The 16,180-nt window shown below is 42.9% G+C and overlaps 1 protein-coding gene across 4 annotated transcripts in view; it reads right to left on the bottom strand.

Moving 5' to 3' along the window:
• Positions 1-16,180, bottom strand: part of ULK4 (unc-51 like kinase 4) — a 583,089-nt gene that overhangs the window by 327,068 nt on the left and 239,841 nt on the right. For all 4 annotated transcript variants that reach the window (XM_045436431.1, XM_045436432.1, XM_045436433.1 and 1 more), the window contains one exon: positions 13,065-13,157. In XM_045436431.1, coding sequence (XP_045292387.1) covers positions 13,065-13,157 — 93 coding nt within the window. The remainder of the gene's footprint in view (positions 1-13,064; positions 13,158-16,180) is intronic.

Raw genomic sequence — 16,180 nt, 5'->3', positions numbered from 1 at the left:
TGACCCCACATCTCCTTCCAGCTCCCCATTTTTCAGCTCCCCTTAATAGCAAAACTCTCTCTAGAACTACTGAGGCTCCCCGTCTCGCCTTCATCATCCCCTCCTCGAGGAACTCCGCCAGGCTTTTGCCCCACACGCCACTGAAAATGACCCCCGAGGAAGCTACTCCTGTTGCCTCTATAATGGTCCCTTCTCCATCCTCATCTGACTGACACTCTCGGGAGCATGTGACACTGGGGAGTTTTCCCTTCCTCTGAAAGTCTCTGGAAATCCGAGGCCTGTTTCTCTACTGATGAAGGTAGCATTAAGACAGCCAGGCACCTCCCTTCCCTGGGAACGGAAGCTCTGAGCACCGTCTCGAAAACAGCGGGCCCCAACCCATCACCCCCATTCTCTAACCCTGCTTTCTGCTCTTTACGCCATTTGTATCACTAGCTGAAATTATGGTGTTTTTTTTATCGATCTCCTTGTTTATCGTCTGTGATCCCCATGGAATCATCAGCTTCGTGAAAACTAGGACCGTGTCTGTTCTACCTCAGTGAACACAACTATTTGTGAGATGACTCAAGGAATCAATGAATATTAAATTTCATGCAGAAAGAAAAATATCAGAGCTTACTCTGCCCTGAAATTCCCTAATTTTATGATGGAAATAAACTGCAAAACTTTAGGGTCACCTGGGTGATTCAGCTGGTAGAGCATCCGACTCTTGGTTTCAGCTCAGGTCACGATCTCACACTTTGAGGGATCGAGCCCTGTGTCAGGCTCCATGCTGACAGTGTTCAGCCTGCTTGGGATCTTCTCTCTCTCTCCCTCCCTCTCTCTGCCCCTCCTCTGCTCATGCTCTCGCTCTCTCAAAATAAATAAATAAACTTAAAAAAAAAAAAAAAAACCTGCAAAACTTCAAGAGATTCTGTGGAGAACCAAAAAAGAAGCAAATGGATTTTCCTGTGGTCAAGTAAGGAAATATTTCAAGGAAAAATGTTAGGTGTTGTTTTGTTAAAGACAATGAGATCTCTCAACATCTATTTAAATCCAGAAGGGAGGAACTGTGAATTATCATTGATTGTAGCCCCCAAAATACCAGGGGCCGCCGTGACTAAACACTTCAACTTCTGACACGACACGCAGTGAGTGGCTCAATTCTGGGTGCCATGTGGCCAGAGACATCAGCACGTGGGACTCTCAGCCAGGCGCTGCCTGCGTCTCCATAAGGAAAGCTGTCACTGAGCCCGTGCAAGTCGGACAGGAAAACTGGAACGAAGAAGTCTCCAGCATATGGGCTGCTGGGAGACTATTCAAAAGACCGAGTTGTTTCTAACAAAAGAGCTGAACTGTCCCAGTGGACCCAACTGAACCTCATACAATAAGGATAAGCAATGAAATATTTACCAACTCGCCATGAACTTAGGATAAAGCTCTGTGGTCGTTAAGCAAGATAATGGAAGAAAATAAGCAGAAGCACATACTCCCACCTGTAGCAGACAAAAATCACTCAAGAGTTTCTTTCTTTCTGAAAACATAACGTCCAAACAGATTTTGACTATGGTTGATTTTCCTCACACATCACCAAGGAAAAGAGAATGCCTTGGATAAGTCCCTAAGGTTTTAGGTTGGTGTTCTTCCCTATTTCTATCAGAAACAGAATGCTGGGGTGGGACGAGAGAAGTAATTTCATGGTGACTCCATGTGTGCTAACAAAGACTTAACATGTATACAGGGGATACGGTGATGACTTACAGCATGATTCACATAATAAGGAGGGGTTTCCACCCAGTCAGTATGGTTTAAGTCATCAGCACAGGAGGGTTCCAAACCTCGGAGAATGAGGAAAGGAAGAGGTTCAACGGAACCAGGAACCAGGATCATGTTATTAACCAGAATTGTGCCAGGAGCCGCCACGGTAATAAAAATCAGAGGCGTGCCAGAACCTAGTGACCACGGCAGAGGGAAACAAAGGAGAATGATGCATTTGTGATTAACAGACCCACATGACAGTGAGGGGGACTGTGTTGAGCAGCTGGACCACTCTTGTAAGTAAACGTGATACGGTGAAACTGAACACGGTAGGACTCCAAAGCCCACTGTGATATCTGCTTGAGTCTGCTCTTAAAAGTGGCTCTGCTGGGGAGTACAGACAGCAATGGCCCAGGAAGTCTGATCCAAAACCTGATCTTCTTCAAACTGTCTTGGGGTTTGGGGCATACAAGTTCCCTCTGGGACCTCATTTCCCTCACATGTAAAATGGGGATATTAGCCCAGTGCACTAATCATGTCTTTTATTCTTATGTTTGTTTCTTTAACATCTTGAGGCCTTGCTAACTCCAGAGGGAATGCCTCTCCCAGGGCCAACTACTTCTCAGAGACAGCAAACAAGAGAGCTTGCCTTTCCGCTGTCTTTGAACTTGCCCTTCCTATGCAAACCAGCCAATCCAGAGCCAAACAGCACTAACCACCTCCTTTAAGGCTCTCTTCCACTCCGGGCCTATACTCCCAGGTACTGGACCAGAGCTGGGCCCCATTCATTCCAGGGCCAGGTACCTGATGACGAGAGGTAGCCCCTACACCCCTAAGGCCTGGTGAAATTATTCAAACTAGTCAATCCTAAACCTGCTCAGCCCTTCCTTCATTTGTAAACTATAAGAAGGGCTCTTTGTCCCCATTTTCTTCTAACTTCCTCTGCCCCTCGACTGACCCTGTTGCATCCAAAGGTGACCACCCTCAGCATGGCGTGCCCCCACCTTTGGATCTGTGACGATAACAAGCTACCTTTCCAAGGGCAGTTTTCTCCTAATCTGTGGACCTCACCACACCTGAATAAGAAAAATACACATATACATTTTAAGACACCCAGATCATCTCCAAATTCCCATAACATCCCTGAAATTGTAGTATTTCTATATTCATTTGAATAAAGACCCTCCCCCCAAAAAAGTTTTATTCCTTTAGATCAGGGATCAGGAAATATTGCATGAAAAGGGCTAGAAAGTTAAGTATCCAAGGCTTTGCCCGACACCAGGTCTCCGTCTCATACGCACCTGTGTTTGTATGTAAGTTTCACAAATCTTTACAAACATCAACACCACTCTCACCTCACGGGCCGCGCAAAAACAGGCCACAAGCTCACTGGCACTGTGGACCACGCTTGGCCAATCTCTGCGTGAAGTGACAAGGGTAAGTCAACAGACCTAAGGACATCTTGTGAAACACAAAATGCTGTATTGAAACCCCCTCAGATTGAACCCGGCTCTGCAATACACAATGGCGGGGGGGGGGGGTCGCTATTTGCAAAAGTGTACAATAAACTCCAACTGGCTTCCTTCAATGTAAATGTCACACCAAAAAAGTGAACTGAAACCACCCACTTTAGATTGCAAGGTGCTATTCTACTATCAGTTTTCAAAGACCGTTAACAACCACTAGCAGGTGGAAGAAAAAGCACTTTCCCGGAAAATATAAAATGCCAAACTTTCTAAGCGCAAAACAAAATTTTATGCTTGTAACTGTTAAAAGGATAATCTCAGTGGAAGTACACAAAATACCCCATCAAAGTTGATCACTGGGACAAATTTAATTTCCGAATTCTATTCAACCCATATTTAAGTACCAGTAACATACACGCTGACCAAGTGTGCAACACAATAATCCCAAATCAAGGCAGAGAGAATGGAAAACAAAAAAATAAAGCTCTTGATTCAAGAAACCGATGAAAGGAGCAAACTCAAAATCGCTCAGTATTTTATTTTAAATCTTCTGCACTTGCTTTAACCCCTGAAATGACTGTACTTTAGTAAGAAGTGTTGATATGTCCTCAAGTTGAACAAGTGGCTGGGAACACTAGAACATGGGCTATGTCCACAAAAGAGGCAAGAGACCATGAAAATGGACGCTCAAAGGCTCAGAGCCTGTTGGAGAAACCCCGGGTTTTATTCTATGGGTGCTAGTAAAGAATAAATGGGAAAGCCACAGAAGAGTGACCCTAGGATGGAAATGGGAGCCGCACAGCCTCAGAGATTGACTTACTTCTCACGGTCAGGCTTTCTGACATCCATAGGCAACCCGAGAAGCAGGAAATTATTTCTGGGGAAATCAATTCATTCTAAGGTTAACAATAAAGTTTCACTGTATTACATTGTTATTTCACTTGCTGATATTTCATGAGGGGAAATATTTAGCTGTGTAAATTCAGCTATTTGATGGGGCAACAAACACCCAACTGGCTTATTTTAACAACATGGAAACCTCTCGAACATCCCTGACACTTCTGATGATTCGGGCTTTTAGTTTTACCAGGCTATAAAATTTAAATGATGATGTATCACAATATGGCAAAAACAAATGTCATTAAGAAGATAAATTAGGGGCTCCTGGGTGTCTCAGTTAGTAAAGTGTTCAACTCTAGAATACGGTTCAGGTCGTGATCTCACGGTTTGTGGGCTGGAGCCTCACATCAGCCTCTGTGCTGACAAGGAACCCACTTGGGATTCTCTCTCTTCCTCCCTCTCTGCTCCTCTCCCTCTCATATACACTCTCTCAATCGCTCTCACTCTCTCTCAAACACATAAACACACACACATATATATATATATATATATATATATATATATATATATATATATATATATAAAATTAAAAGGCAAATACATATGGATATGGAAGCCATCTAGTACCAGGGGACATCCTCTGTGGCTTTGACAGTTCTGTTATGCAATGTCAAACTAATAAGACTGCCCCAGTCTGCTTCTCTTACCAAAAAACTCTTTTTCTTCCTATTCTTTGTAGGGTGTTGGAGCTCTGGTTTTAATTGGTGTCACCAAACATTTCACTCTACTGTCAAAGGGGATTCTTTTCTTTAGGAGTACTTCCTTCGCTATACCTACCTCTAATCATATGAAAAGGAGGAGGAGTAAGGAGAAAGAGAGGGAGGGAGAAGAAAAGAGGGAACTCTTAACACAGCATTTTCTGTGGACCAGATGCTAATATTACCCCTATTTTCCAGATGAGGGAACTTAGGAACAAACAGGTTAAGAAATTTGGCCAAAATCATACAACTACTTGGGTTAAATTCCTTTTTTTTTTTTTTTAATGTTTATTTATTTTTGAGAAGAGAGAGACAGAGCATGAGCAGGGGAGGAGGAGACACAGAATCTGAAACAGGCTCCGGGCTCTGAGCTGTCAGCACAGAGCCCAGATGCAGGGCTTGAACTCACGGACCGTGAGCTAAAGTCGGATGCTTAACCGACTGAGCCACCCAGGCGCCCCAACTTCGGTTAAATTCTTTTAGAAGCTCCCATAACCTTCTAGACATGACTGTACCTTTGAAATCATTACACTGTTTTATAAAAGCCTACTGATAAATGGTTCCTCCACTAAATCCTTAGCACCTTGAAGGTGAGAACTTTACCTCTTATCTTTGCATCATTCAATAGTTGCCGATTCAATTTTTGATGAACGAACGAATGAACAAATGAACCAAAAACCAGTGAGGGAAGTCCCCTGAAGCTCAATGACTGTAAAGGCAGAAGTATTTTTCACTGAAGGCTATACTGTGGACTCACTGTGAATTTCATTTAAGAGATCACAAAATTTCCATTCTTCTAAAGGCATTTTTGTGAATCTTGCCATAAAAGAAACAGCTCTAACATTTTTTGAGCTAACTAAAATGACAGTTCTTAGATACAGAGCATAAACAACTTTTTGCAATTCAGGATAAGAGCTCAATATTGCTCCAAAAGAACTCAAGAAGTTAAAATTCAATTTGTTTGCTAAGGAAGATTTGCTGCAAGCTAATTAGCTCTTAATGGAAACAAGCTCCTGGGGTATAGCTCTCCCTGAGAGCAATGGTTTGGGGCAACCTACCATAACATTAAGGAGAGAGAAAAGGGCAGAGCTCAGGGGAGTTAACATATTCCTTCTGATAGCAAAATTGGACCAACATGGTAAACAATTTACCTTTCTCCTATGAACCCAGGAACAAACTAGATTTACAGGCCAGTGGTATTAAAAAAAAAAAAAAAAGTCAGGGTCAGGTACAACGCAGCTTTGATCATGCTCTTGTCCCTTATTTGAAGGAACAATAAATTCTCAATTGTACTCTGACTAAGCCTTTGAAGACCTCTTTATCCACTAAGAATCCTACAAAATAAGAATAAACACAATAAAAGAATGTTGTACTTGACACAGGATGAGTTAATGTTCCAATAGTTATTATTTGGAACTCCCAACTCTTAATACAGTTGATCCTTGAACAATACGGGTTTGAACTGCATGGGTCTGCTTATATATGTGTACACACACACACACACACACACACAGTAGGGTACTATAATTGTAGTTTCTTTTTATGATTTTCTTAACATTCCCTTTTCTCTAGCTTACTTTTTGTATGTATATAACACATGTAACATATAAAATATGTGTTCATCGACTATTTATGTTCTAAGGCCTCAGGTCAATACTAGGCTATGAGTACTTAAGTTTGGGGGGAGTCAAAGTTATACAAAGTTCTGACTGTGCCCCTAACCCCGGCATCATTCAAGGGTTGATTGTATATACAATATTTCAAAGAACATGGTGTAGATGCATCCAATAAATAAGTTAAATTTACAATAAATGGCTTGTGTTTATTTTATATTACTAGAAATCTATCTGCACATAAAAATTAAGGCATTCTGGAGGCACCTGGGTGGCTCAGTCAATTAAGCGTCCAACTTCAGCTCAGGTCATGATCTCACGGTTTGTGAATTCGAGCCCAGTGTCAGGCTCTGTGCTGACAGCTCAGAGCCTGGAGCGGCTTCGGATTCTGTGTCTCCCTCTCTTTCTTCCCCTCCCTCCCTCACACTCTGTCTCTCTCTGTCTCTCAAAAATAAATATTAAAAAAAAATTTTTTTTTAATTAAGGCATTCTGGGGGCACCTGGGTGGCTCAGTCGAGTGTCTGACTTCAGCTCAGGTCATGATCTCATGGTTTGTGAGTTCAAGCCCAGCATTGGGCTCACTGCTGTAAGCTCAGAGCCCGCTTCGGATCCTCTGGCCCTCTCTTATTCTGCCTCACCCCTGCTTGCGCTTTCTCTAAAAAAATGAGTAAATAACCATTAAAAAAATTAAGGCATTCTACTCTTGATATGTAGTTATAATCAGCATTTTCCCTAAAAGTCACTGCTAGCAAGTGACTGGGGATGATCTCCTAGATTAAAGAGCTACCATTTCTAACACTGGCCAAAGTTAAGGAAGGGTGACATTCTTTTCAAGGTTACGCCTAACTTTGTTTTACTTACAGTAAGCAACTAAACATAAAACATTCACAAAAACAGCTTATACCACAAACAAAATCAAATAAAAATCAGCAACAAACATATGATCTGATCACAATGCAATAAAACTAGAAATTAATAACAAAGAGGCGATATTCACCTACCACAATGGCAAAGGTCAAACACGTATATACACTAACGTGGTAAAGGTCTGGCAAAAGTAGACATTCTCTTATGCTGCTGGTGGAGCAAAAACTGGCCAGCCCAGATTGGGGGCAACCTGGCACAACTTTTCAAACTACAAAGGCTTAGCCCAGTACTTCCCAAGCCTGTCTGCACATTCACTTGTGGAGAATCAACAGTTACTGATGTCTGTGTCCAGCCCTACAGATTTTGATCCAGTTGCCCTGGGTATGGCCAGGCTTTAGATTTTTTTCAAAGATTCCCCAGATGACACTAATGCACAGACAAGTTTCGGCACTGCTGGCTGTGGACGCTTCCAGGAAGTAATTCCACTCTTCGTGATTTATCCTACGTGTATGTATTCACACATGTGATGAACGGCCTATGTCATTAGTTGTAGCTTTGTTTTATAACACCAAAAGATTAAAAAAACATAAACGTCACCAGAAGGGAATCTGTAAATAAATATGGAGTATTCATAAAATGCAATACTTATGTATCTGCTAAAAACAAGTACAGATGGTATGTGACTTATATCCCAATAAAGCTGTTGTATTTATTTTCAAAAAGGAGTGCAGAATGGTGCATACAGCGTACAACCATCTATGTGAAAAACCACACACACACACACACACACACACACACACACACACACTGAGAAGAGTGGCTTTCTCCTTGGGTGAAAATATGCTTTTTTCTGTATACTCTTTCAAATACTTAAATTTGCAGTGTGTTATGTATTAACTCTAAAAAACAAATTTTAAAAATGAAAATGAAAATATGAAAGCAATCTGGTCATATCATTCTGCAAGCACACAGAATTTGTATATGGTAATATTCAAAGGAACATGAGAGGGCATTTTGGAGCGATGGAAATACTCTATCTTGATGGAGGTGGTGACTGCACAATTTCACATGTTTCTCAAAATTCAGAAAAACCGTATACCTAAAATGAGTGAGATGTATCCCATGTAAATTGTCCCTCAGTAAACGTGTCTCAAAAAAATTATGGCAACCTGGGCGCCTGGGTGGCTGAGTCGGTTAAGCGTCCCACTTCTGCTCAGGTCATGATCTCACGGTTCACGAGTTCGAGCCCCACGTCGGACTCTGTGCTAACAGCTCAGAGCCTGGAACCTGCTTCCGATTCTGTGTCTCCCTCTCTCTCTCTGCCCCTCCCCTGCTTATATTTGGTCGGTCTCTCTCTCTCTCTTTCTCAAAAATAAACAAACATTTTAAAAAATTAAAAAAAAAAAAAAAGCTTATATGACAACCAAACCTCTAGAACAATGCCAGTAGCAATGCAAATCAGTACAACAAACTGGGAAACTGCTCAGCAGCATCTACTTGACCTGGGCGAGCACAAGCTCTGTGAGTCAGTGTTTCCACTCCAGCACGGGTGCTCAGTGGAGACACGTGCGTGGATTCACCAAGGAGCATGCAAAGGAAAACTCACTGGCCGCACTCTTCATGACAGCCAAAAAAAAAAAAAAAAGGCAAGCTGTTCAAAGTCAAATGGATTAGCATGCTCTGCTGTATCTGTGCAAATGGAAAGCCAGGCAGGAGGTGATTCGGTCTGAGGAGTGTCACTGCCAAGACCCAACTGATGGCAAACAGAATGAGCAAAAAACCCCACGAAAGCCCCTAACTATAAAGAGAGATACTCAACCTCACTCATGAGTAATGCAAACTAAAATCACACTGAAAAAATCTGTCTCATCAGGCCGGACCAATTCCAAAGCTTAGCAACAAATTCCGAGGCAAAGCTACAGGGAAACAGGCATCCTCAAACACGTCCCCGGGAGATGCAAAATGGGAAAATCCCCACGGAGGACAATGCGGCCGTGTTTTTAAAAAAAGCTTTCAAATGGACTTATCCTTTGAAACCTAAATACCACTTCTAGGAATTTACCCCATAAGGTGTACAAGCATACGTACAAAATGATATATAGATTATTGTTTGCAGTATCGCAAGATTAAAACTCAAGTCCATCCATCAGACACTAATTAGATTTTATATCCATACAATGGAAGATTCTATAACTGTAAAACTTAACAGAGAAACTCTCTATATATTGCTATAGAAACAAATATTGGGGATATACTATTAGGTGAAAAAAAGAAGGGGCAGAAGACCATACACCATATGCTACTTGTGTGTAAAAGAGAGAAATGAGAAAATACCTATTCACATTAGCTTAAAATAAATAAAAGTAGTTACCCATCTGTGATAAAAGAGAGGTGAGGAAAAAGCAGAATGGACAGAGGAAGGAACAGGACTTCTCAGTATCTATCTCTGGATATATACATATATATATATTTTTTAAGTTTATTTATTTATTTGGAGAGAGAGAGAGAAAGAACACACAGGGGAGGGGCAGGTAGGTCAGAGAGAATCCCAAGCAGGCCCCCCACTGCCAGCACAGAACCTAATGTGCCACCCAGGCACCCCTACACTTTTTTAAAACTCCAGTTAGGGAAATAAAAACAAACTCTGAAGTCTAATTACATATGACTTTTCCTTCCCGATCCTTTCCGTCAAGATGTGTGAGCAGACTTTGCCAACTGCACACAGATTGTTAAAGTCTGTGGGCGTGGGGCCTCCCTTTAAAGGGGTGGGGTGGGGAGAGGGCAGGCGGATGGCAATAGGTCTTTAATGCTTTCTCTTGACCTCTGGAGCCTCAGCCAAAACAGCCTGCCTCTTCAGAAGAAAGGCAAACACACAATAGTGAATCCAGAAAGAGACCTTACATAGAACAAAAGCGGTATTTAAATGGGTGCTGGAGGGTCATAAGTGGTCTCAGTTAACAAAATTATTTGGATATCTTTGTATTCAAATTTATCTTGCCCATTCAAACTGTTACACTGTATATTTTATGGCTATATGAGAATTCAAAGATTATTTTTCTCATTTTTCTTAAAGTTTTTTTTTTAACATTTATTTATTTTTGAGAGAGAGAGAGAGAGAGAGAGAGAGAGACAGAGCATGAGTGGGGGAGGAACAGAAAGAGAGGAAGACACAGAATCCGAAGCAGATTCCAGACTCTGAGCTGTGAGCACAGAGCCCAACATGGGGCTCGAACCCACGAACTGCGAGATCATGACCTAAGCCGAAGTCGGATGCTTAACCGACTGAGCCACCCAGGCGCCCCCTATTTGTCTCATTTTAAAAATTATTTGCCTAGGTGGAAATCTTTGCATATATAGGAGTTTTTCTCTACAAGAGATACTTTGAAGGAGAACTGAAGGTTATGTACCTGTTACAATTTAAGTAAATAAGTATTAAGACGTTCAATGTTATCATTACACAATGTAAAATAATATCCCATTCTTATCCATTAGTTTGGCAAGGATATCACCAAGAGTATAAATAAATACTAATGTAAAAAGTCTCCCAATAATTTTGATACGTAAAAAAGCAAATTTTAGAAAAATACATACACGGTGATACTATCTATGATTTCTTTAAATCAACAACCCGAAAGCAAAGCCATTTATTTCAGTATATGACTATTAGATCTAAACAGCCTGAAAAGATTCAGGACAGACATCACCAAAATAATACAAATTATTACCCCTGGCAGAGACCTGTGTATGGAAGTGTGGGAGGGAAATGAGGACGCCTAGGGACGTATTGATTTTACTGTTGGACTTTAATACACACACAGTACACACAATATACATAGATCTTATTTGTGCAATGAAAGCAAAGAAAAACATTTATAAAAATTAATCCACTGAAAGCTGCTTGTAAACTTCAAAAAAAAGAATAAAGTGTCTTCCAAACGTAGTCATTTTTAAAATAAAAAGATTGTATATGGGTCATCTACTGCACTAGGTTCTTCCTCTCAGCGTGAGGAAACTCAGATGAATTGAATAGAGAGTTGGCAAGAAGAGGAATTGCCTGGAAAGCATGCCACGTGAAAGAGTCAGCATTAAAAAAGTAAATGCAATCTGCCCCAGCCAATCAAAACAGGGAATTAGGCTACAGTATTAGCACCTGGTACCAAAGCTCCAGGAAAGAAAGAACTGTCCGAAGTGTTATTTAACTTTTAATACAGGTACACTCTTTACAATTAAATTTCTTCTGTAGGAAGAGAGAACAGTGCCTTTGAGTGATGAATTTGGAAGGCTCACTGGTCAGACTTTTAAAAGGCTGTAGGGACACAGGATTTACAATTGACAAGGATGAGTGCTCCCCAAATTCGTTTGCAACGTGGCACAGGGAGTACAGGGTGGTATTTATAGGTCACTCTCTGGAAATGAATGAGTTCGCTCACAGCAGAAGGAAGTGGGCCTGAAGTCTACATCAGCCTCAGCACCGCAAATGACCCAAAGACGCCTCGGCACCCCCGCGACTCAGTCGCGGCATACCTCTGTGCCTTGGCTCGCACACTAGAAACGTGTCCGTTCAGCCTCTCACTCTGAATGGACGGTCTACAGTGTTTCCTGTTCACTAGGAGCACTGCTGGTGGCTCGTCACTATTCACTACCTTCTGTGGTGGAACAAGAGACCAGATGAAATCAAGGGGGTTGGGGCTGTGTGACTCAGTTCCTTGTGAAAGACCAACTGGCGGCTGTAGAAGTCAGTGCACCTGCAGATGGTGCCCAAGCGCAAAGGTCCCCAGATGTCACCTAACAACCAAAACTAGCTTTCTTGATTGAAAGCAAGGAGGGCTTCCGCTTCACCCCTTCTACGTACCTGGGGGCTCCCCTGTGCAAGACTGAAAGCAGTTGCCACTATCCTAGCAACTAGTTTTGTAAAATTTGCACCACACGTAGTATCTTCAACAGAGGCACTGTTAGGAAGTGCTTAAGAGGGGCGCCTGGGTGGCTCAGTCGGTTAAGCGTCCGACTTCAGCTCTCTCACGGTCCGTGAGTTCGAGCCCCGCGTCGGGGTCTGGGCTGATGGCTCGGAGCCTGGAGCCTGCTTCCGATTCTGTGTCTCCCTCTCTCTCTGCCCCTCCCCCACTCATGCTCTGTCTCTCTCTGTCTCAAAAATAAATAAACATTAAAAAAAAAATTAAAAAAAAAAGAAGTGCTTAAAAGAAGTATGCCAAGGGGTGCCTGGGTGGCGCAGTCGGTTAAGCGTCCGACTTCAGCCAGGTCACGATCTCGCGGTCCGTGGGTTCGAGCCCCGCGTCGGGCTCTGGGCTGATGGCTCAGAGCCTGGAGCCTGTTTCCGATTCTGTGTCTCCCTCTCTCTCTGCCCCTCCCCCGTTCATGCTCTGTCTCTCTCTGTCCCAAAAATAAATAAACGTTAAAAAAAAAAAAAAAAAGAAGTATGCCAAGTAAGCAAAATGGTAGAGTCCAAAACTACAGATTTAATAAACTGCTCAGTACAATAGGAGGCACCAATCGACATTTTTAAAAGTATACGTTAGTTTCTTTCTCGTTAAAGAATTTATCATTTTAAAGCACCATGAACTCCACAGTTGACTTTCCACAGAAAGCCCATTAAGGGGATAAAAATATGAGAACGGGACCCAAAACAGCATCAATGAGAGACACCACAACCATCAAACGTGAGAAATGACCACTTCGGTTAACTCAAACGTTAGCCTTTCAGAATCTCATCATCTGTGACATTGTTAGAACACACAAAATCCATTTCAAATCTGGGGTTACAGTACCTGGCGAAGGTTGGGTTGTGTTCAGTGAGGGCAACGAGCAGTTTGAGAGCATAAGCTGGTACTGGGTCAGGCTCCGCGAGGATGTGCTCGTACCTGAGATGATAAAGTGATGAAAAAAATACTCAGTGGTTTTCTTCACTTAGCCTCCCCTCTGGACAACAGAAGCAATAAACCATAAGGTGCCAACATCTGGGGAAAAAAGAAGCCAATGTGTGAGCCGAAGGACCGGCACAGGGCACTTAACTTCATGAACCTTCAAACAGCTTCACTTGCCAGTGGTGATGAGGGCACCCACCCGCCACACAGAGGTCTGTTTTGGGGACGCTGCAATGAGACGACCCGTGTAAAAGGATCGGCGTGAGGCTACACACAGAGTAAGAGACTGATAAACATCAGGCACCTGTGGCAGGGACCCCAAGACCACCCTCAAGTGCAGAGATTTGCTCACGGTGGAGTCATGGTGGACATTCATTCAGTAGAGCTTTGTGGCCAGGGCACGCAGATGAGTCATCAGGGAGAAGGACGCAGGGGGAGCCAGGAGGATTCTGTGCACAGGCTTCCTTATGCTATCTCCTTCAGTAAGAGGTCAGAGACAGCACAGTCTTTCCTCCGGCAATAAAAACGTGGCACACGTGTGTGGTCTTTCTGCCCATCAGAGACTCAAGTGACCCAGGTTTTTACTGGGCGCTGGACGCTTATGCAACCTCTAACAAGTATCAAAACCCATCCCAGGAGGGAAGCAGGCGTTCGGCATAAAGCATGCTGGCTGCACGATGGCCTGGCCACCCTGAACTCCCCCCATCAGTTAAATGGTGACTGGCAACACTCGGAGAGCCAAGTTCGAAGACGCCAGCCAGCCAAGGGCCGGCCTTTCTAAGGACAGCAGTCTCAGACCTGGCGTGTTAACTCGTTTCTGCACAGCACTTTTCTCATTACCACTTGAACATGTGAAATGTAAATGATTGCCAGAGAGAATAAAACTAAAAAGATAAATAAACAGAAGGCCTTTGTTAAAAATTCCCACAACACAGCTCAGACTTTGCTCTCATGTTCTTTGTCAGGCACAGGCTGGTTAACATACCGTGTCCTCCCCTTTTCAGGCTCAGCTATTTGGTATACGGTACCATGTAGGTGCTCCATAAATAAGTGGCAGGTGAAGGGATGGACAGTTGGATAAATGGATGGACACATGGACAGATGAACAAACCAACCAATCAACTTGATGAGCCAACTCTCTGGAACAACCAACAACTAAAAGGGAGTTAAAACACCTCCCAAAACCCAAAATGTATATTTAAAAGTCCATGACATGAAGCGGATGCTTTTCATCTAGAGAATAAGGCCCCAGGCTCTTATCAGAGCCTATTTACTCTCATTTTGGAAATCATTATATAACAAGCTTAATTATGCAGTCTCTAATCCCACAGCCATTAAAGTAGGAGCCAAGTAAAGGGAGGAGAGGGACTATTACAGAAAGAACTGGGACTTGAAGGCATAGGAAACACACAAAAAAGCTAATCCAAGAACTCCAAACAGAGAGAAGTCTGGGGAGCATTTAACGTAGAAGAAACAGCTGCTCGTACCTCGATGGGACCACAGGGCCCATTATACACCATCATGTTCAAAACGGGGTAGTGAGTCAAGAAAATGTTAAATTGGGTAGAGTGCTCTGTTTAAGGAGACAGGAAGTATCACCTTTCAGAATTTTAGAAGTTTCTTATAAAATATTTTTAAATTATAGTAAGTAAAAGTTTTGCCCAGGTATGTCAAAGATCAAAATCTAAATATCAATCATTCATAAGAAAATCATAAATGTTAATAAATCAAAGAAAAGGGGCGCCTGGGTGGCTCAGTCAGTTAAGCATTCGACTTCGGCCCAGGTCATGATCTCACAGTTCGTGGGTTCGAACCCCGTGTTGGGCTCTGTGCTGACAGCTCAGAGTCTGGAATCTGCTTCGGATTCTGTGTCTCCCTCTCTCTCTGTCCCTCCCCCACTCATGCTCTCTCTCTCCATCTCTCAAAAATGAATAAACGTTTAAAAAAAATTTTTAATAAATCAAAGAAAACAACATGTCAAAAAAATACAGCACAACCGAGCATAAGTACTTTTAGGATTGAAAATAATCAAATTTAGGAAAACACTACATTTTATCATATGAATAAAACAAACATCGCAGAAACACCTTTAGAGGTGTTAAAAAATGTATTCATAACATTTAACATCCAGTTTGAGAAAAAAAAAGGAACTCCACATATTAGAGAGAAATCATTGTTCCTTTCTTGTAAAATAAAAAGCTCTTACATCCTAAGTTGGGGGTACCCAAGACAACCTTCCAGTTTAATGATTTACTAGAAAGACTCACAGAAGAGCTGTTACACTACCGATCACAGTTTGTTACGGTGAAAACCAGCAAAGATGAAAGATGCACAGGGCAGAGTCCAGGAGGGACCGGTTATGAGCCTCCAGTTGCCCTTTCCCAGCGGAGGTGTGTGGACAGTTTATCATCCCAGCAACAGTGTGGACAACAAGGATGAAAGACTACCAGCCAGGGAAGCTCACTAGAGCACTGGCGTCCAGGGTTTCATCAGGCGTCAGTCACATGGGCACGGAGCGTCCGTGTGGCTAATCTTACTGCTTAGGGCTCCAGCCCCTCCAGGGGTCAAGCTGATTTGGTATTGCCCAAGGCCCCCACCCAGATTCACATCGTTAGCATAAAGGGTCTGGCATGGCTCAAGGCTTCATGTACACAGAGACTCTTTATCTGGCAGGATATTCTGAAGGCTCAGAAGTTATCTCCCAGCCCATCAAGGGCCAGTTTCTTTGTCATTAATGTGAAGGGCTTGAGCACCCCACACTTGCTAAGTTATTAGCTCTTTAGGGCACACATCCTGAAGAGGGAAACTGAGGCTTTACTGAGTTTAAAGTGATGTTTGGGGCGCCTGGGTGGCTCAGTCGGTTAAGCGGCCGACTTCAGCTCAGGTCAGGATCTCGCAGTCCGTGAGTTCGAGCCCCGCGTCGGGCTCTGTGCTGACAGCTCAGAGCCTGGAGCCTGTTTCAGATTCTGTGTCTCCCTCTCTCTGACCCTCCCCCATTCATGCTCTGTCTCTCTCTGTCT

This window comes from Leopardus geoffroyi, chromosome C2 (assembly GCF_018350155.1).
Source record: "Leopardus geoffroyi isolate Oge1 chromosome C2, O.geoffroyi_Oge1_pat1.0, whole genome shotgun sequence".
Taxonomy (NCBI): Eukaryota; Metazoa; Chordata; class Mammalia; order Carnivora; family Felidae; genus Leopardus; species Leopardus geoffroyi.
The sequence above is the reverse complement of the archived record's forward strand: the minus strand, read 5'-3'. Positions and strand labels throughout refer to the sequence as shown.